The sequence below is a fragment of the Nicotiana tabacum genome, chromosome 8 (genome assembly GCF_000715075.1).
Source record: "Nicotiana tabacum cultivar K326 chromosome 8, ASM71507v2, whole genome shotgun sequence".
Classification (NCBI taxonomy): Eukaryota; Viridiplantae; Streptophyta; class Magnoliopsida; order Solanales; family Solanaceae; genus Nicotiana; species Nicotiana tabacum.
The window spans coordinates 47,565,009-47,585,646 of NC_134087.1; the positions used below are offsets into that span (position 1 = coordinate 47,565,009).

The 20,638-nt window shown below is 36.5% G+C and overlaps 2 protein-coding genes across 9 annotated transcripts; one reads left to right on the forward strand and one right to left on the reverse strand.

The window, feature by feature from the left end:
• Nucleotides 1-735: 735 nt before the first annotated feature.
• Nucleotides 736-9,337, forward strand: LOC107796431 (ribose-phosphate pyrophosphokinase 1-like). Of its 2 annotated transcripts, XM_016619192.2 has the most exons (8): nt 736-988; nt 1,731-1,895; nt 3,666-3,914; nt 4,106-4,249; nt 4,332-4,499; nt 5,941-6,010; nt 6,254-6,335; nt 7,077-9,337. In XM_016619192.2, exons 1-8 carry the CDS (start codon nt 851-853, stop codon nt 7,255-7,257), a joined length of 1,197 nt encoding a protein of 398 aa, XP_016474678.1. In that variant the 5' UTR covers nt 736-850; the 3' UTR covers nt 7,258-9,337. The 2 variants fall into 2 exon arrangements, with proteins under 2 accessions (XP_016474678.1, XP_075075340.1); XM_075219239.1 differs by lacking the exon at nt 4,332-4,499.
• Nucleotides 8,598-14,453, reverse strand: LOC107796429 (two-component response regulator-like APRR2). 7 transcript variants are annotated; one of them, XM_016619187.2, is made up of 12 exons: nt 14,297-14,453; nt 13,542-13,754; nt 12,855-12,934; nt 12,525-12,591; nt 12,014-12,060; nt 11,837-11,914; nt 11,212-11,760; nt 10,690-10,830; nt 10,027-10,302; nt 9,850-9,918; nt 9,637-9,714; nt 8,598-9,094 (listed from the first exon to the last, which is right to left on the reverse strand). In XM_016619187.2, the coding sequence occupies exons 2-12, from the start codon at nt 13,669-13,671 to the stop codon at nt 8,927-8,929; spliced, it is 1,683 nt and encodes a 560-aa protein (XP_016474673.1). In that variant the 5' UTR covers nt 13,672-13,754; nt 14,297-14,453; the 3' UTR covers nt 8,598-8,926. The 7 variants fall into 7 exon arrangements, with proteins under 7 accessions (XP_016474673.1, XP_016474675.1, XP_016474677.1 ...); XM_016619189.2 differs by having other exon boundaries at nt 14,262-14,436; XM_016619191.2 differs by lacking the exon at nt 14,297-14,453 and adding an exon at nt 14,144-14,245.
• Between the last annotated feature and the right edge of the window lie 6,185 nt (nt 14,454-20,638).

A 20,638-nucleotide genomic window follows, 5' to 3' on the forward strand; every position in this document is an offset into this window, starting at 1 on the left:
TTGAATTTTAAATTTTTTTCGGAATTTGAAAAACTCCAAAATGATATTTTCCAAAATTTTCACTTCAAAGCACTCATAAAAACTCAAAAATAGCTCCAAATTGTATTCATATTCAAACACAACTCTAATTTTTAAATACCATTTTCAACTTAATTTTTTCCCCCAAATTTCACAATTTTTATGTCCAAACGCCCACTAAGTTATTTGCAATGTGTATGTTTTTGACAAATAGGTTTTTACCACAAATTGCAAGCCAAAAGCCCTTATTGGGGAACATTTGGAATTGTGATCACCCAATTGAACTTTTGTTCCAAATATTCCCCAAAATAGTAGAGTGAACCAATACGTACTCCTTCGTTTCAGTTTATGTGAACCTATTTCTTTTTTGGTTCGTTCCAAAAAGAATGATCCATTTTTAAATTTGAAAATAATTTAGCTTAAACTTACAATTCTACCCTTAATGAGAAGTTTTTATAACTACACAAATACTCTAGGCCCCTTTTTGATTTGTTTAGAATCACAAATTATAAAAATCTTTATTTTTTCTTAAACTCCGTGCTCAGTCGAATAGATTCACATGGCACGGAGAAGTAATACTTAGTGGAAAATAAAAGGACAAAAACACGTTATTATTATTATTATTATATTTGTTAAAAGAAAGAAAGCAACACGTGAAGTAGTGCTATATAGCCACTATATAGAAGAAAGATTGTTGTCACTATCAAACCTAGGAGACAAAATCATCTGACAACAAAAGCAGCCCCACACAAATAAGAGAAGCAAAAACTCGGCGCCTCGACCTCTTTAATTTCTTCCTCAACTCTCAACTGCCAATCCGTTTCTGGTTTTGATGGCTTCTTTGACTTTGCCATCGTCTTATTCAACTTCCCTCTCTTCTTCATCCTCTACTTGTCTCTTCTCTTCTTCTTGCTCCTCTCTCAGATACTCAGCCTTCTTTCCCAAACGAACCCGCCTTCCCAGCTACGTAGTAAGTACTAATTAATTACCTTCCTCCTTTTTGTATTTGCTTCTCTCATTTGTTTGTCAGGGGTACAATTAAGTCATATATATGTACTACTCCTATGTCGCTATTCATCAGTCAGTCATTGACTTGAGGCAGAATTTCCTCACCACTTTCAGTTAAACTAATTTGGTTATTGATCTTTTGGATGGAGGAGATGTAATGAAATCAATCTTTTTTCTCACAGTTTCTTGTTTGGTTATTGTTTATAAGTTATGACAAATGATTAGGATGTGTACATGTAATTTCTAGTTTTCCACCACCCTCTATTTTTATTAGTATTAATTATGCTTCTCTACTTTACTCATTCTTTCCTAAAAGCGTCATACTATCACTACTTGAAGACTCCAACAACTTTTTTCTTGCATAGAAAGTATTTGCATTAAAAAAACTGTGATTTAGTGTACCTTATATTAACTTTTAAAGCACCTACAAATATCTCTAAAAGATTACTATGATATATTAATGATTAGTTTGTTATGCTTTTGTACTCTGATTACTGCCATTCTTGGAATAAAAGCTTTTACTGAATTGCTTATAGTTACTCCCTGTTTGGAATAAGAGACAAGAGATCTATCTCTTTGAAGGCAAAAAGACTTTCTTTTTCTTCACTTTGTCAAATGTCCTATTTGGTTGGTTCAAAGTCTTTGGAGCTTAGGCAAACTAAACTTGTTTGTTTTATTAATGCTTGTCCTTTTTTTTGTCTTAGAATTGTGAAATCAATAAACCAGTGGATGAGAAGCCTATTATTCCAATCATTAATGATGAGACACTTCCAGCATTCTTGCAAGCCAAACGCTTACAGAATGCAGTTACAAGTAACAACACCAAGCTGAAGATATTTTCCGGAACTGCAAATCCTTCACTTTCTCAGGTAAATAATTCTATATATGAGGGACTTGGGGGATGCCTAGTTATCAGTAATGTCATATACTAACATTGTCTTTGATGTCACTATAAGGCCTTTCTGTCTACCGTTAGTGATCTCCCACTTTACTTTTGTGTAACATTATCCCGATTCTCTTGAATGACACTGGGATACTCTTAAATGTTCTCTGTAAATTTTTTAACAATGAAAGGTTAGCATTTACATTCAATATTTTCCAAGATTCTAAGTTGATATGGTGACTTATATCAAGTAGTATCCCAACCTCTTCCCCACCCGAATAGTTACATATTATCATGTGCTTTGATGATGGAGCTTCGTAAGGACAAGGGTGGAAGTATAAACTCGCTCAGTTTCATTTTCTGTGGCATTGTTTGACTGGGCATGATGTTTAAGAAGTTAACTTCACATATATGTGGTCGAAAAAGAGGGAAACATCACATCAAAGTTAAAATGTGAATATAACAACAATTATTACGCCTCAGTACCAATCAAGTTGCTGTCTGAATCCTCACTGACCATGTTTCTCCATTTAAACTCATATCATCCATAATCATACCAAATAGAAGTAAAAGTAACATATATATATTTAAAAGGTTAAGATTCTCCTAGTAAATTAAGCATCAGAGCTATATAAACGTGCTAACATGACAAACTTATTCCCAACTAGTTGATATACACCTATATAGAGCTTTTTCTTTCATTGTTCCCCCCTATCTTTAGCTAATTCTGCATGGATTCCAAGAAATAGTAGGTCTTTCAAGACAACTTTCTTACAATTAAGTGTGAATAGTCTTATGAATTTGAATCCTGGAAAAAGCTACACGTCAATTCCAAACTCATGTTCGGATCGGTTATATGAATTATCAGTGACCATGTCGCGCCACTTAATAAGCTCATCTAAGACCAATTTAAATTCTGAAAAGTGGTATAGAAATAGAATGCTAAACATTTTGGAGCTTCCTATATGGAAAGAGTGTCTTATACATTGGAACATTTGGAGTAAGTTATTTGCAGACTTTGTTGTTTCTCCTTCTTTTCTTTTTTCGTGTGTGTGGGGTGGGTATAGTGGTGGGGGATATATGAGGTCTTAGTAGCTTAAGTTTGTCATCATCTAATGTGTCAACCAAATACACATAATTTGGACTTGTCACACGAGGAAATGGTAACCAAATCGTGGAGGACTCCCTGAAACTGTATATTTTTCTTTCCCTTGAGCTTATTCCATTGTGCCTACGTGGATATAGTTTGTTATTACAGAAGATGGTGTTAGGTGTATGTTTCAGGGTGGACACTGTTGCTTCAATTTCTCTTTCCTCATGAAGTAAATTCTTTTTAATTAACTGATATATTTAATACTCAATTGCCAGTCTTGTAAAGATTGTATGCGAAGTGGAGTAGAAATGCATTTTAGTTTCAGCTTAATAATGTTAAGGATTAGCGCAAACAGCCCCCTCCCCTCTCTTCTTTCTGGTCTTAATTTTCCGGACTCCTATATATCAAGGTGATGAAAATTGAAAATATAAAAAGTAAACAGGAAGGCCAGTGAAAAAGGATGATGGATGACAAAAAACAAGGATAATTGAGTAGTATTTCTTCGTTTTTCTTTTTCCCAAGGTTGCCACCATCCTTATCTATGTCTAAAATGCCCAGTTGCTGCATGAATTGTTATTCGAGCTCTGAAATCCATTTAAATACTTTCAACTTTTACGCCATACTTCTTTTCTCAGCTGATGCAGTCTTTTTTTTGTCGCTTAGGAAACTGCTTGGAACATGGGGCTTGAACTGGGAAAGATCAACATCAAGCGCTTTGCTGATGGTGAAATTTATGTCCAGTTGCAGGAGAGTGTTCGAGGCTGTGATGTTTTCTTGATTCAGCCGACTTGCCCTCCAGCCAATGAAAACCTCATGGAGCTTTTGGTGATGGTAGATGCATGCCGAAGGGCTTCAGCCAAAAGAATCACCGCGGTGATTCCATATTTTGGATATGCCAGAGCCGATAGGAAGGCAAGTTTCTTTGTGTGCAGCTTTTATGTTTGGTGTATTTAGTTTTCATATTTTTTGACTCCAAGGAGTTATCACTTGTTGAAAAGAAAAGAAATCAATGTTTACATCTTCTGGTCTTTGACATAAATAAATAATTAACAAAAGGGACATTTTAAGTAGGTTTTTATTTACCATATTTTATATGGCTTCAGACACAAGGTCGTCAATCCATTGCTGCCAAATTGGTTGCAAATATGATAACGAAAGGAGGTGCAGATCGTGTTCTTGCTTGTGATCTTCACTCTGGGCAATCCATGGGCTATTTTGACATTCCAGTGGACCACGTGCACTGTCAGGTAATCTTTCAGTATGTCAGTATCATTAAGAACTGCAAATTTATTTAGCTGATAGGCAATTTGCCTTTTTTGTTCAAGCTAGCCTGTTATCCTCGATTACCTTGCTAGCAAGAAGATTTCTTCCAATGATCTGGTTGTGGTCTCTCCTGATGTTGGAGGAGTTGCTAGAGCACGTGCATTTGCAAAAAAGTTGTCTGATGCACCTTTAGCCATTGTCGATAAAAGACGCCAGGGCCACAATCTTGCTGAGGTATTTTCAGAGCTGGAGTTTGCGATTTCACACTTAATACAGTTTTTATCTCCTGTGGCATTCGGTTTCTTAAGTTAATAAATATATGAGGTAGATGTATCTCAGTTACATCAGTGTGCTTGGTATTCCTTTTCCAGGTAAGTATGGGAAAAGAAAATAGGTGAGACAAAACCTTTTCAAGTCTGATTTGGCTTGAGACCAAAGTGTTGGTCTTACACTTGTTAGAGATGCCTATACAAGCTGGGGTCTTTGGAGAGTTAGAAAGCCAGTGAAGAAAATCTGGCTAATGTTTCCTGCCTGTATTTTTGTGGTGCATCTGGATATAAAGAAATCGCAGGTGTTTTGATGGATTTCTAACTCGCAACCACTCTCTGAAAGCTAGGTGTTTGACTAACCTCTTTTGCTGGTGCAATTTGCACAAATTCAACTAATATGCACTGGAGCTAATCTTAATTGCATTTTGTGTTGCATCCTCTGGATGCTATCAATTAAAATACTTACCTTTTAAAAAAACATGTGGGGATGTAGCTCCACCACTATATCATACTTTAGTCCCCGGTATCGACCTAGCCAAGTTATGGACAAGCCAAGCAAGTTTCTTTTGGGTGGAATTCCTGAGTTCTTGAAGCCCTTTCACTCCTAATTCTGTTCTTTTTCCACTTTTTTAGGGAGTAAAGGAAGGTAGAAAAGCTCCCCGCTGATCTTTTGGGGGCCCTCCCTTGCCATTGAGTTTGGGTCCCATGGTAAATGCTCTGTAAAAGATCTTTATGACTGGTAATTCGATAGTGGCTGCAATAAAGTTTCTTCCCTAAAGTATTTCATGTAGTTGAGCAATATAATCTTTAAACTTCAAGTGATTGTTTCCCATCTATTGAAAGAAATCTTTCGTCTTAATTATGTTTATCCTTGTGTATATCTAACTTGGGTTCATCTCATGTATGTAAAGAAACTAAACAAAATCTTCACAGAATAAATTGTGTGATGTAAGGACTGCTGCCGCAGTGATCTCTGGCAGTATACCTGATCTAAGCCAAATACTTAATGAGATTAAAACATCAAATAATTATCGTATAGTGGTCTTTTAGTTGTTGTCTGCATTTGTCTACAATGGTTCTATACCTTCCACCTCTATTTGGTTCTATATTTTCATGTATCGTTTGCTCTCATGCGTGTGAATCATCTACCAAATTTTTATTTATGTTTTACCACTTTCACCTTCTAAAATAAGAAATAACTATCCACATAAATAGGCAGAAGCCAGTAGCACCCATGCTTCATAGTCTATGAATACAAAGAACATGAGTCGAAGAGTTTTCATAGTACTAGACAAAGCAATAAAATGCGATGAACATGTTTAAGTTCTAGGATCAGTTTCATTTTTTTGGTTGCTTTTCATGCATCCTATTGTGTCCTTGACTCCATGTCTTTTTGTTGCTTACAGGTTATGAACCTGATTGGTGATGTTAAAGGAAAAGTTGCAGTCATGTTGGATGACATGATTGACACAGCAGGTGGGCTAGATTACATATATCGGACACTCTGGCTAGCCACTAACTGGTCCTGATTTTCTCTTCTACCTTTTCGAAGAGATGTTAATGTCAACTGTAGTGATTTGAGCGTCCTTCTTTATTCGTTGCGTGGAAATATGTTACCTTCTATTATCGTCACTCTTAAGATTGTGAAGTGTCTCAACAAGAACTTCCACCGCAGTTTTTACATAAATTTCCTTATGTTTCTGTTGCTCTTGCTCTTAGGGACTATTGCCAAAGGTGCAGAACTTCTGCATGATGTGGGAGCAAGGGAAGTTTATGCATGCTGTTCACATGCTGTTTTTAGGTAACGTTACTTTGCTTTTGTACAAATATGTAAAAATCTTAGATATATTTTGGAGTAAGCTTTCAGCAGCGTTGTCGTTTTGGTAAATATGGATCCATTTTTACGCACGTGATTGTATATGATGTTTTAACATGAAACATGACAGTTGCTGTGTGAAAATTGTTCTATCCTTTTGGTTGTCCATGAATCATGGTTAAATTCCGGTTTTATTGCAACAGTAATTATGGAATGGGAGCATGGTTGATCCCTGTGCAAATATGGAATCACCATACTTTTTCAAACTGACATATTAATCTTCCGTCCAAGTGTTGTGGAGTTAGAACTGATAATTGGTGCGAGATTATCCAGCATTACCTAATACAAGAGAAAAACTGGTGTAGTAGTCTTTTGTAGTTTCAAAGATTAGATAAATGATTACTAGATGTAGAGAATCCCATATGGGAGTAAGTTCAAACCATCATGTAAATATCTTCTCTTGAACATCATCCATATCGTTCAAAGCAAATTTAGGTGAATTGGACATTATGGGAGGTCTATCTTGTGTTAGACTTGTACAACATTGATGTCAAGACTAGACTTATGATGGCGCTTTTGTGTCTACTGCATACAAATGCTATTGCTCTCTTTCTCTGGCTTTCAACATTTCTGATAAATTCTTTAGACTGGTTAGTAATTTAGTCATAATGCATATCGCTTGCTGTTGCCTTTATTAATCAACTGTTGCTTATTTTGTGATGACAGCCCCCCAGCAGTTGAAAGGTTGTCGAGTGGCCTATTTCAAGAGGTTATCACTACAAACACAATTCCAGTGATGGACAAAAACTATTTCCCACAGCTGACTGTTCTTTCAGTTGCAAACCTTCTTGGTGAAACAATTTGGCGCGTGCATGATGATTCTTCTGTGAGTAGCATTTTCCAGTAGGTAGGAGTACAACCCCTCATTTACGCTGACTAACTCGCGTGTTTAGCTTGTTCATGCAACTTTTTTTTTTCAGAATCTTTCTCCCTTATTTCACTGGATCTTCCACTTGCATGAAATTCCTTCTACTTTCTCTACCCTTTGGCTACTCATCCGTTTGCATAGTGCCGGGCATTATTTACTGGTCATTATTTCTGCCTTTCATCTATTTACTGGTTCTTGTGTTGTTATTATTTCCATGTTGGTACTTATATATTTTTTCTTTTTGTCTTTTCGTCTTCTTGAACCGAGGGTCTATCGGAAACATCCTCTCTACCCCATCGGGGTAGAGGTAAGGTCTGCATACACACTACCCTCCCCAGACCCCACTTGTGGGACTATACTGGGTTGTTGTTGTTTCTCTAACCTTTGGATAAGGGAATGGCTTTGTAGCTGCCAACAGAGTGAACAAATCTTCTATAGTATTTTCACACTTGTATTTCTTTGCAGACGCACACACTTAACCATATAGATGAAGCAATAGGGCTCTATAGGTAGGTCAATACAGGTTTTTGGAGGGTCAAAAAAATTGGGCGAAAATCTGTTACTCTCTCCATTTTAGTTTACTGAAAAAACAACTGAAACTGTCTCTTAAGAACAAGTTCTTTTGGCCACAAGAATATTATGACAATGTTTAAATCACAAATTTCAAAATTTTATCTTTTTCTTAAATTTCGTGCCCGATCAAATAGGGTCACGTAGTGACAGTTTAAAACTGAAGAAACATTCGATTGTTGAATAACTCCAACCACATAGTGTCAAAGTCTTGCGTCCTGGGCCAAATGTTCTTGTACTCCACAACAACAGAATTTGTTAATAATTTGGTAGGAGTACATAGTGGACTGACCACGACTCATGACGTTTTCAAACAAATGCTTGGCTATCACTCGGCAGCAAATTATTATGAATGCTAAAAACACTTACCCTTTAGTGAGAAACTATTTGGACAATCAAACTTAATAAGTTTTGATATAAAATTGAGAGCTATCACTCGCCGGCAGATTATTGTGAATGACTGAATGTTATGTAAATTATTTGGACAGCATCTGTATACTAAGAAGTTTTTCTTGTTAAAGAAAAGAAATTTAAAAAAGAAGCGTTCCTTGTTTGTTTGCTAAGAAAATTGAGAGCTACAACTACTAATCATGAATATCAAGAAAAATACCTTAGTCTCCCTAAAGTAGTTAGTCTTTATACTGTTCCCATCATCATAAAAGTATTTACGTGTGATGGATAAATGTTGTCCAAATTCGCATTTGATGTTCTTTTTTTATTATTACGGAGTATTAAAGATTATTGAAAAGTTTAATCCCAAAGATTAACCCAATCCATTATTCCAACGGCAATCGACATGGCCCACTCAACAGCCCAATATCCCGAATTTGGCTACAAAGATGACGCTACTTTTTGGGATCTACTATTTACAAGAATTTCTAACATTTCTCGTGCCTAATCAAAGCCATAAACGTGGCCCATTCTGTGCCGCACAACAAAAAAAGGAAACAGCACACGAGCAAAGTCCTTTATCGGATCAGTAAAATGATCTTTCTGTCAGGTCTAGTCAGCGCCACGCGCTTGGTTTGTCTGATTGGAGCTTGTAACTACGCGCCTCCGTTGCGTGGCAATAACCATGTCAATGGGGGCGGAGAGAGCCAGTGATGCGTGGAGGGACGGTGGAGATGCCTTGTTTGGAGAGCGCGTCGAGAACACTCTCTGTGGAAGGAGGTTTTAGGCCTAAGGGGAGAGGCAACCATGGCTTGTTTATTGCCTCCTTCACTACCTTATCTATCACCTCCTCGGCCTGCAAAACCCCAACATAGCATTTCAGAGAAATTTTTATAACAAACACCATCCATGGTACGTGAATTCATTATGAATGTGTTAAAATATTTAGTACTAGTACGTCAAACATTTTTGTGAGTTTGTAGAATAATTCGCGCAAAGTACTCAACTCTCTTCCTAATTCGAAGTCAGAAATTTTGGTAAGAGTATTTATATTTAAAATTATATATTATCCGCTCAATGCGGATACTAGGTTTTTTTGTTTTTCTTCTTGCTTTATTGGGAATAGAAAAGAAGAGCGACAATGCATATGAACCTAAAACCTCTTGTTCATTGCATTCCTTTGTTCAGCAAGCACTACTAGCAAGAGAACTCACAAGGCTAAACTGAAATATATTTGTTTATTGATTTTTGTTCTCTAATTGCAAAAGTGGAAAACATATACAGTATTTCGCAAGTGCAAGTTTCTCCTTGTATACTAACAATAGAGAACTCCCAATATCCGAAATTTAAATCTAGAGAATATATAAAACCCTGACTATAGTAACTGGCCAAACTTACCGGCTGAAGATCAAGTGATTTCTCTAGTATGCTATATCTATTCTGTATTCCCGCAGCCCTGTGTAATCCAGATGCATTCTGCAAATTCCAACCAATGGTGCAGAGTTATGATTTATGAACATAGTCCAAGTGGTCACTCACATAGAACAGCCAGTTTATACTGCTGAATTGAACACAAACATTCAAAGAAGATAGTAGCACCTACGCATTTACCTGAGGATACGGTGGACATGATCCGAAAGATGGAGGCGTAACAGGGCAACCCCATACATCAGCACATAGCTGCAGATCATCAAATAACAGATTTTTTTAGTTCTTTGAACTCCGAATTCAGTAAAACACTTACTTTCAGCTAAACAGAAATAATTTAGTTAGGGATGGAAAAATTACCCCTGGATGAGGCGTCCGGTGCCAAGTCTCAGACGGTCGCCATCCAGGATAGTAAGGCGAACCCCACATATGTGCACCATTTGGGTAGTTACCTGGTGGTACCCAGGCAGGATAGAATTGACCAGAAGCGGGTGCATGATTTGAATGATATGTTGGGAAGGCCATGACAGCTTTATGTGGATAGTAGCTCCTCTGTACTGAATCTCTAGGTTGAGGACGAGGCCATCTTTTCTCATCTTCCTTTGGCAAAATTTGCCTCCGTTGCATTCTAAATTTCTGCATGGAATTCAAAAGGCGATACTGTTCTTGAGCTGAACAAAATATCCGTAAAAACTGTTTAAGATGACTCCAAAATACTTGACTTGACGGGCAAAACAGACTGGATATGACGATGTTTACTGATGTTTCCATGCCCAAATCAGAACATTTTTGGTGAAATAAATTTTCAGCATGTTTCTCATCCTACCAAACGGACCATGGTTTAGTCAAGTTAGGACTTCTTTTTGCTCCTTATTAAATTTATTGCATTATGAGGTTATGTATCTGCTCCCTTCTATCCAGCAGGCAACGCTTGCTTTTGCATTCATTTTCACGCATTGAAAAGCTTGATTTAAAAGAAAAAGATACTAGTATTAAATTATCAAAGAACAGAACTCAGCCAACCTGGAGATGGCTAGCTACATTATGTCTCGTCAAACCTTCTACTTTCATCAGCTCCAGTATTCGAGAAGGAATGGCTTGATCTATACCGAGTTGCTCTACTGCTTTAACAAATTTCTTGTGTAGTTCAGGTGTCCAGTCTACCTGGATCCAAAGGAGAGACAAAAGCTTACTCCCGAAAACAACTGATCCAAAATAAACCAGGATTCTAGTTAACTACATAATGCTAAAAAAGCACAAGCTAAACTTTACTTGGACCCTATTCTGATTGCAAAATATCAAATTCTGTTTATTGCTTAACACTAGCAGTCAAGGTCATCTTGCGTCAGGGTCTACCTTAAAAAAGACTCTCTACCTTCTTAAGGTAAGGGTAAAGTCTGCGTACACACTACTCTCCCCAGACTCCACTTGTGAGATTTCACTGGGTTTGTCGTTGTTGTTGTTGTTACTAGCAGTCAAGGTCACCCAATACATTATTACTACTATTGTCAGTCATAGAGTTAGTCAGCACTTGTTCCATCTTACCTTCATCTTCTTCTTATTAGCTTTCGTCCCACTTGATCTATGGAGACCAGATGCTTTACTAGAGTCAGCAGAATGAGTACTGCTATTGCCCGGGCAGTCATTATTTTGTGAACAAGTAGCAATGTGATCCTCCATCTTCTGATCAGCAGCAAAATCATGCTCCTCTTTTGTGATAGCCTCTCCTAGTCGCCCTGGAGAATCCGCCAGGACAGTAGTCTCAGCAACAGAATCGCAACAAGTAGTTTCAACAGATTTTGTGTCCCCTTCATTCACCCCACTATCTTGTTCAGTTGACAAGATAGTATGATCTTGGAAATCGCCATCGTCCACTGACCTTACTCCTTGTTTCTGTTGTGGAGTTGAAGGAGCTGGATATTTATCACAGTATGGTGGTAATTCTTTTTGGTTTTCCACCACTGTGGTCAAAACTCCATTAGAATTTTCATTATCTGCTTCACTCTTAACTGGTTGGAGCTCTAGCATGGACAAAAGAGATTCTTTGACCGGCTTAAGCGACTCAGAGACATTCTTTCCTCCAGAATTAAATGCCTGTTCCAGCTAATAAAAGTCAGATTTTCCTCCACATATAATAAGCTCAACAGTCTGAATGAAGTTTAGGAAGAACCTTGTGAACTACATGCTGCCATATATTTCTTAGTTTATCATCTGATAATGGTTTCTGAAGGAACTCAACTGCACCAAGCTGCAAAACATCAAAATTCATTTTGATATAGTTCAATAATTTCACTTTATTACCCCCAAAAAATTGTATCAAATGAAAATGTGAGCCACGAGATCTCACCGCTATACACTTCATCATGGTGCTAATGGAGTGAATACTTGAAACCACTGGAAAAAAAGGATTAAAGAAGTTCTATCAGAAATATTTCACTCTCAAGAGCAAGTAAAGTTTCTAAGTTTTATTGTTTCATGATATTTCTAAGCAGAGATAATTTGTGCTTTTCACAATATTGTTTTATGGTAGGCTGGGTTTGAGCTGTGGAAATAGCTATTAATGCTTGTATCAGGGTAAGCTGTCTATATCACACCCCGTGGTGTGTGGCCCTTCCCGGACCCTGCGGCTCTTTTTTACAATATTATTTTATGAATCTAGAATCACTTAAAAAAATGAAAGATAAAAAAGCTGTGAACTTAACACTAGATCTAACTTAAGTAAGTATGAATTCCAAGAACAAGATTTGGGACAAAGATACAACTTCACTTATAACGGTTGGTAACCACAAGGCTTGCTAGTATATATAGGAGTTTAGACTTCTGAAGTATGCCTCTAATTACAATACAGAAGCACTTACTTATAGTTGGCAGATCTTTAACAATTTCGAGAAATTTGAGACCCCCATCGTTGTTGCCCGCAGTTACCTGTTGACAATTTACAGACACATACATAAACAGTAAGAAAACATTGGCATTGCTTCACTTTCTGGTAATAAACCACTATAAAGTGAAAATGGACAAGGAGCACTAAAGCTGTTTTAGTTGCAGCATATAATAACTTAAGAAAATCTGTTTCTCCATAAAACAAAAATATATCACAACCCAAGCTTAATTGTCTACATGAAAACAATATGAAGTTGAAGGGTAAAAGTTCCTAGTGTAGAAAAAAAGAAAGAAAAAAGCTTTACCTCTACAATGGCTAGATGGAATACTTCCGACTTGCTTGAGATTGCAGAGAAAGCTTCATTCTCATCACAGAACACGTAAACTGCAAGGACATGAATGATTTTGTCACATCTATGAAGATTATATATATATATGTGTGTGTGTGTGTAAATGAAGCATTGCAACAGATGGAATGTTCCAAACAGGATCAAGTCCAGTCATTAAAACTTTGCTCAGATCAATTGGAGCATCATGACAAATATCGGAGACAGCGTGCATAAGGGCGAATTGTCAGCATTAGCCCCATGAGACTTATGCACATATGGCCGCCTCAAAGGCGTTTTAGAGGCTCTCTCATCTAGTCTTTGCCTTATCAGACAGTATTGCTGGGGATGAGTAGCAAGTTGAGGACTACAAATTAACAAGTTGAGGCCATAAATAAGATGAGATGTCGCAAGCTAATTCGCAAAATGAAGGAAGACTACCAAAAGCCTTTGTTACTTTTCAAATCAATCACACTGATAGCTACAACACTAAACTGAAATTTTGTAGAGAATGGTAAATCACCGGTTACTAAGCCAGTAAACAGTAGGGGTAACTGCTGGCTGTCTTTCAAAAGTTTAAAGGAAAAAAGATGGAAATGATTGCAGATCAAAGGAAAAAAACAGGAAGAAAAGTAAATTAACAAAAAGAAAGAAAGGAGATCTTACCAATATAGTTCATTTGCTCAAGTCTTGATCTCATCTCAGAGGCAGAATTGCAGTCTTTATCAAGAAGAAGAACTCTAAGTCCTTTTGGGAAATCATTCCACCCCAATAATTCATTCTCAGTGCAAACCATTTCTGAATAACTGGCATCCTTTTCAGGCAGCTAAATTAAAAGAGCCTCTAATTAAGTTGACCATTTCTCAGCATCGCATCTATCTGCAGACCAAAAATTCTCCTCATTAATTAACATCCTCAATCAAAAACTGTAGAATTTTCAGTAGAAGCATTGATAAGATTCATAGTGCAAACCAAACATGATATCATATATTTTGTTTAAATTTTCAAGCTAATAAAGTACTATGCTTTTAGGGAGAGGACATGCTGCAACATATAGTATAAAACAACAAAAACACAATACCCGAGTGTGGGATCTTCAAATATACTAACAAAGAAAAAGACAACATAGTACTAAGCCATGTGAATACACAAACGTCACAATCCCAACACCACCTTAATTTGTTTCAAATTACTTGATCAAGAAAAGGAAAAAGAGAAAACTGTGCATATATGATTAAAACAGAAAATTAAAAGAAAGCTTTTTATACCCTTTGATGCATGGATATGTAGTATATGATTTTTTTTTGGAGATAATGCATATATAAAAAGAAAAAGAAAGCAATAAATTTAATCAGAAGTAGTTATATATACATTCCCAGTAAGTACCTATGGGAAGTGAAAAGGAAAGTTTAGGAGACCACCTCAGTTTTTAGTATTGGTGTTTGTTTCTTGATATGGATGTTTTATTGATTGTATATTTAATTTGCATCGACTATGTAGCTGGAAAATGGACAGGGAAAGAAACAGAGATATAAAGGAGAGAGAAAGATGGGAGACAGTGAGACTGAAAAAGAGAGAAAACAGTATTATTATATATATATTCAAGAAGAGAGAAGGGCCGCGGGGATTTAAGTGCAGTTACTGCTGCTGCGGACCACAGTATACGCAATTGGCTACCTCACCTCACCATTGGTCAAAAAGTTTATAAGATTTATGTTTATTATATGTAGGAGTATCTATAATCCAAGTAGAAATGACACCATATATCTACTCTAAAACGCTGCTATTTGGGAATTAGTCCATGCGTCCCAAATTTTGATTTTTTAGATGTTCTGAATTGTATAAGTTCGGGCTATTCACTAAATAGAATCCCTTAGAATGATTATTTGTGTACTTGATGGTGTGAATAATTCGGATTCAAGTCAGATAAATGCTCTAAAAAGGTAAAACACTCTCCACAAAAAGCTTTTTATTTTCAAATCTCCTTAAGAGTGGAGAAATCCAATCATCTTAGCATACTTCTTGGTGATATAACAATTAAACTCTTGAATATATTGGGTTTACAAAGAAAAGAACTCTTGAATATGTGTGGGCAGAAATAACACCACGTAGCCATTCTAAATGGCTTCTATTTAGAAATTAGTTCGAAATTTCATTTTTTTTTCAAATGTTCTGAGTTGTCCTGAACTTAAGATTTTTAGTTTAAAATTTTATGATAAAATAAGTACCGACTAATCAGGGGCGGCCCGACGAGTTTTATGGTCTAAAGCCAAACTTAATGAGGGGCCTTAACTTTTTTTCTTTTTAAAAAAAAATTATTTATTTATTTGAAGAGCTATTTTTCTAGCGTTTCTTAAATACAAAGTTATTAATAATTTTCTTATAATCAATATCTCCTAATAATTTTTTTTAATTGACAATATAGCTAATCCATTTAACCTTTATTGAGACATTGTTGATCTTTGTGAGATTTTATCAATTTTAAAAATTTCTTTCCACTGAAACGACGAAAAAAAAGAGTTATTAACATTATTCCATAAGTAATATAGGCATTAGAAAAAGAATCAATTTTTTTATTTGACCGAGTGTATCAATTAAACTGTTATCTTCTAATTATATTGTACTATTTTTCTTAATATTTTTAATTTTGAAAATAAATTTAAACCATCAATATCAAACTAATTATTATACTTTAAGGAACATTCAAGATCAAGACAATAATTTTTCAAATTTTCATCATCTAGTGATCTTAAGTTTTACTGCTAAATAAAAACCAAAAATATTTTTATATGCTTCGAATTGTTCAAATCTATTTTGAAGTAAAAAAGAATAGCCTAGTCTAATATATATAAAGTAATCACCTTCAAAGGACTCTTCGAAAGATTTTGAGATTTTATTATCAACATTCTCATCAAATTGTTTCTTCCTAAATATCATACGTTTCTTACAAAATTCAAGTTCGATTCAAGTGTTTCTTAGCAGAAATCATAGCAGTTGCAAATCTTTCTTCTCTATACTTGTTAAAGAAAGAAATCAAAATTTTTCACTTCACATAACCTTTTTTTAAACTTATACATAGCCTATTAGATATAACAAAAATGGGCCCCCATAAATATGGGGCCTAAAGCAGTTGCTTTACTTGCTTTATGGAAGGGCCGCCCCTGCAACTAATCTCTTAATAGCTTCCATTAAAATGGCTATCTGTGCACTTGATGGTGTGACTAATTCAGATTCAAGCTGGATAAATATACTAAAAAGGTAAAATACTCTCGACAAAAAGTTTTTTCTTTTCAAACCTCCTTAAGAGCAGAGAAATCCAATCATCTCAACATACTTCTTGGCGGTAGCACTCAAACTCTTAAATGTATTGGGATTACAAGGTGATGTTTTATACTTCAATACAACACAAGAGGGGGGAGGGGGATTTGTGCAGTATCCAATTTTCGCTTAACTTGATTATAGAAGGACCTGGTTCTTCTATGTGTTCCAACTACTACTGTTTGCAGAATAATAAGTAAAGAAAATAAAGAACACATAGATTTTTACGTGGAAAACACCTGGCTCAAAAGGTGAAAAATCATGACCTACTACTCAGTAGGATTTTCCCAAACTTCCACTAAAATCACTGAGCCAAAAACTGCATTTACAAAAACTCTTTCGTAAACCTAGGCTTAACTCTAATCCCGTTGTGGCACACAACCTCAACTATAGCGACAACTTTAGGTTAACTCTAACTTGAAAACTCTAAGTACCTAATACAATCGCTTCTATAAAAGCTGAAAAGTACAATATAAAATCACCTACTACAATTGAACTAGAAGTAAAAGATAGACACTTGGAACTAGTTCTTCTATCTGGTTCAAGTAGCTTCAGGATTGCACTCTTGAATCACACATAAATTGCTTGCAAAATTGCCTTGCTATTTTGCTCTCAATTCACATTTTACTTCTGCTTATGTGCATTACCTATAAAAGAGAATAACACTTATATTTAAGAGGTTAGTAATTAGTGATTGATTGGGATACATATGCTACTCTTCTATGGTAGAAGAGTTCTAGTTGATCTCATACTCTAATTCTATCCTTTTCCTAAACTCTGTTCTCTTCGTATAAGGAGTCTTTCTCTCCTTATCCAATATGCAACCTTTTCGATCAGATCAGGAGATATTACTTCTGATAAGTTAGATTTATCTCCTTCACGTGCATCTCACATGTTTAGGTTGATCACGACTGTGCTTCACAAGATGGACCTGGTCCATGTCTGAGTTCTTTTGTCCGTCTTCAAAACTTCACATTTACTTGGGCCAACAAATTCCTCCTTTTTGATGATGACAAACTCTGTGTTTTTTTACTCACTTAGACCTTGTAAGAACTCAGCTTAACCATCAATACAAAGTGGAGAAAAATTCACGTATCATCAAGGACCATGTTAATTAGGTTATAAACATCACTTATTCAGAATATATAAAGCACAATATCTCTTCACTCTTTTGGCATCATTGAAAAGTTGCATACACAAAGTGTGAGTCCCAAATTTTTAATAAGTACTCATGGCCACTGGGGCAACTGCAAGTGCAATCATGGATTAATCATCAGTAATTAAGAAAATATATTTAAACTATCAAGGAAATATTAACATTCAACAAGAGCAAAAACAGTAGATATCATTGATAGAAGATATGTTGCTACCACAATCCACAACCAGAAAGCAAAAAATATTCAAAACATGAGCAAAAAGAAAGAAAAATCCCTAATCCGGGTCACTGAAGGTACTAGATAGGTTCAGGAGATAAAGGCTAGAATTTCTAAGGCTTGGGGGAGCTAGAGGGTTGGTTTTGGGCTTGGAGAAGATTCAACATATTGTGAAGAATCCCATCATTCTTCTCCTTTTCCTTAGTAAGCTCAGTTCTGAGAGCATCCCTCTCAGATTCAACCTCTGCTAAGCGAGACTTTAGCCTAGCTATCTCAACATCCTTGGCCTCACTTTCCTGAACAAGAGCCCTGACTTTACTGTTGATAGGTGTCTTCTTGGATGAACCAAGTTCATTTGAAATGGCATTGACTCAATAGTCACAAGAAAACAGAGTGTTAATGCCAAAGTAATCCTTGCTTGTGGCCATTTCCCATTTCTTCAGAGGCACATTGCACCTTTTCAGAACCGTAGTCAGAATAAAGCCATAGGGGGTGGCATGAGTCTTGGAGCCATTTATAACCCTATCCAGTAGCTTAATGATGAATGTAGGCCAGTTAATTCGCCTTCCACTTTCAAGGCACTCCATCAGAACTAAGTCCATATAATTTTCAATATGCCTTCTCTCCTGCCTGGGTAGTAGGCACTTGTTGACAAACTCAAAAATAACTTTGTGTTGTGGCTTCATCTCACTCTTGTGCACAAACTTGGCCTCATTCACTTCTTTAACATTACAGAATCTCCTAGTGATTTCAAGGGCATGAGGAAGGGAATCCAGACTTGGCCATCTCTGTCTGGTGTAATCAATATATCCCTCAGCAGGGATGTCTAGAATCTCTCCCAGCTTCTCTGCATCAAATGTCACTTGAACTTCTTTTACTTGGATGGTGACTCTGCCTTCTTTGACCTCAGCATTTACCATGAATTCAATGATCTCATTCCTGGCTAACCTTCCGTCCATCTGAAGGACCATGTCCTTCTTGCCCTGAACAGCTAGAACATCAACCGAACGAACCATTCCTGGTTCCACTAAGTCTTTCAACAATCTTCCCTTCAAAATTTTTCTTTTGCCAAACATGGACAGATTGTCTTGTTCACCACTTGGCTCACTTTCTTCTTCACCACTCCACTCCTCATCTTCAGAAACTTTAACTTGTTTGCTTTTCACTGCAGACCTTGTCCTCTTGGCCAATGAAGGTTCAGCAACCTTAGACACAGATGCAGACTTCTTGGAAGAAGTCTTGGACTTTTTGGTCTTGGGGTTCTGAACCTCCATTGTTGCATGGTCCTCCTGATGGACCTGTTCCATCTCCTCAACATCAATAGCTTCATAGGACTCTGCAACCTTACATTTTCCTTTATTCATCCTTTTCTTCTTACTTTCAGCCAAAGCCTTTTGTAGGTCACTCTCACTCTGTTTCACCCTGCTTCTTGTGACTCTTCCCTTTGGTAAGGGAGTTTCAGTAGTTGTTAGGGAGGAAGCCTTTCGTTTCTTGGTAGGTTTAGCAGCACTGGGGGCTTTTGGAGTGGGAGTTCTCCTTTTCTTTGGATCATAACTGGCACCTACTTTCTTTATAAGGTTTTCTAGGGTCTCTTCAATAGATGAACCAGGTTCATCTCCCTGTGAACTTAGATTAACTAACCCCTCATCAGCCTCCCCTGAACCACTTGCCCCTGACTTCATGCCACTTTCTTCCACAGTTTCCTGTGTAACCCCACAAATAGCTGGTACAGGCAATTCAGAAGTGGGTGAAGAACCAACCACTCCTTTCCCTTTCCCCTCATATCACCACATACACCCTCTCTCTTCTCTCTCTCTCTTTTTCCTTTTCAATTTTCTTTTTACCTCTACTCCTTTCCAGTTCAGGCATTTCTACATCCCTAACAGGTCCAACCAAAATAAACCTATTTTCTAAATTTTCATCCAAAGCAGAACTTACCTTAGAAAAGGGGTTTTGAGTCTTCTCAAAGTCAAATGACCTAGGCCCTTCCCCCTCACTCGCAGATTTGAATGAATCGTCTGAGTTCTCAGAATCTTGGGCTTGGGCAACCTTCAATTGTGCGTTTAATTTCTTTGACAATGCATCTGAGGCTACAGTTTATCGTGCTAGAATTTAATACGTCTTTTCTTAGGCTAGGGATTTATGCTGGGTGGAGGAGGTATGGAGGAACCAGAAAGGGATGGTGGTGGAGGAGTCCCTGGGTTACCTTGAGGGTTCGACATTGTAGCTGATGGCTTGATAGAGTTTGTGAATTAAGCGTTTGGAGAAGAAAACAATTTGGAGTGAAAAAGGTTTTTTGATGGTTTAGTATAATGCGGGTGGCAGAAGGTAATAATAGGTATTTAAAGAGAAAGGGTCATTTAATGAATAACGGTAGCTTTAGCAGTCAATTAGAGGTCTAATCAACCTAAAATTGCAGGTTGAACGAACGGTTAGACTTCCCTAGATTTTAGGCATTTTTTGTGGTGAGAATTTTAATGAGGACGTAACTGGTTAAAAAACAAACGGATAGGATTTTCTATTGTGTTGAACAATGGTAGGACTTTGCTCATGATTTAAATATTTATATTTTTAATTGTGCAGAGTATAGAAAACATACCTTGGCATTCAGATGAACCAATATTGATGAACCAGGTTCTTCATTTAAAATTCTCTTGATCATGCCTCAATTTACCACAATGGAGAAAATTTTGTTAGAGATCAGTGACTCATATTAACACATGTCACAGGAGTATACTATTTACAATATGAAGCTGAGTAAAAATTAATCTAGATATTTACACAAGTTCTAGATTTCTTTTTCAATTTTTTTCATTGTGCATTCTGAGCTGGTCCCATTAGGTGATCTTAATCATTCATAATTCTAACTTGTTCCTTTCAAAGCTTTCTCTACTCAGTGCTTTAGTAAAGATGTCAGCAATTTGTTTATTAGTAGCACAGAATTCTATAGTAATCAATCATTTCTCATAGTTGTCCCTTAAGAAGTGATATCTAACATTTATGTTCTTAGTCCTCTTATTATGAACTGGGTTCTTTGTCATACTTATAGCACTAGTGTTATCATAAAAGATA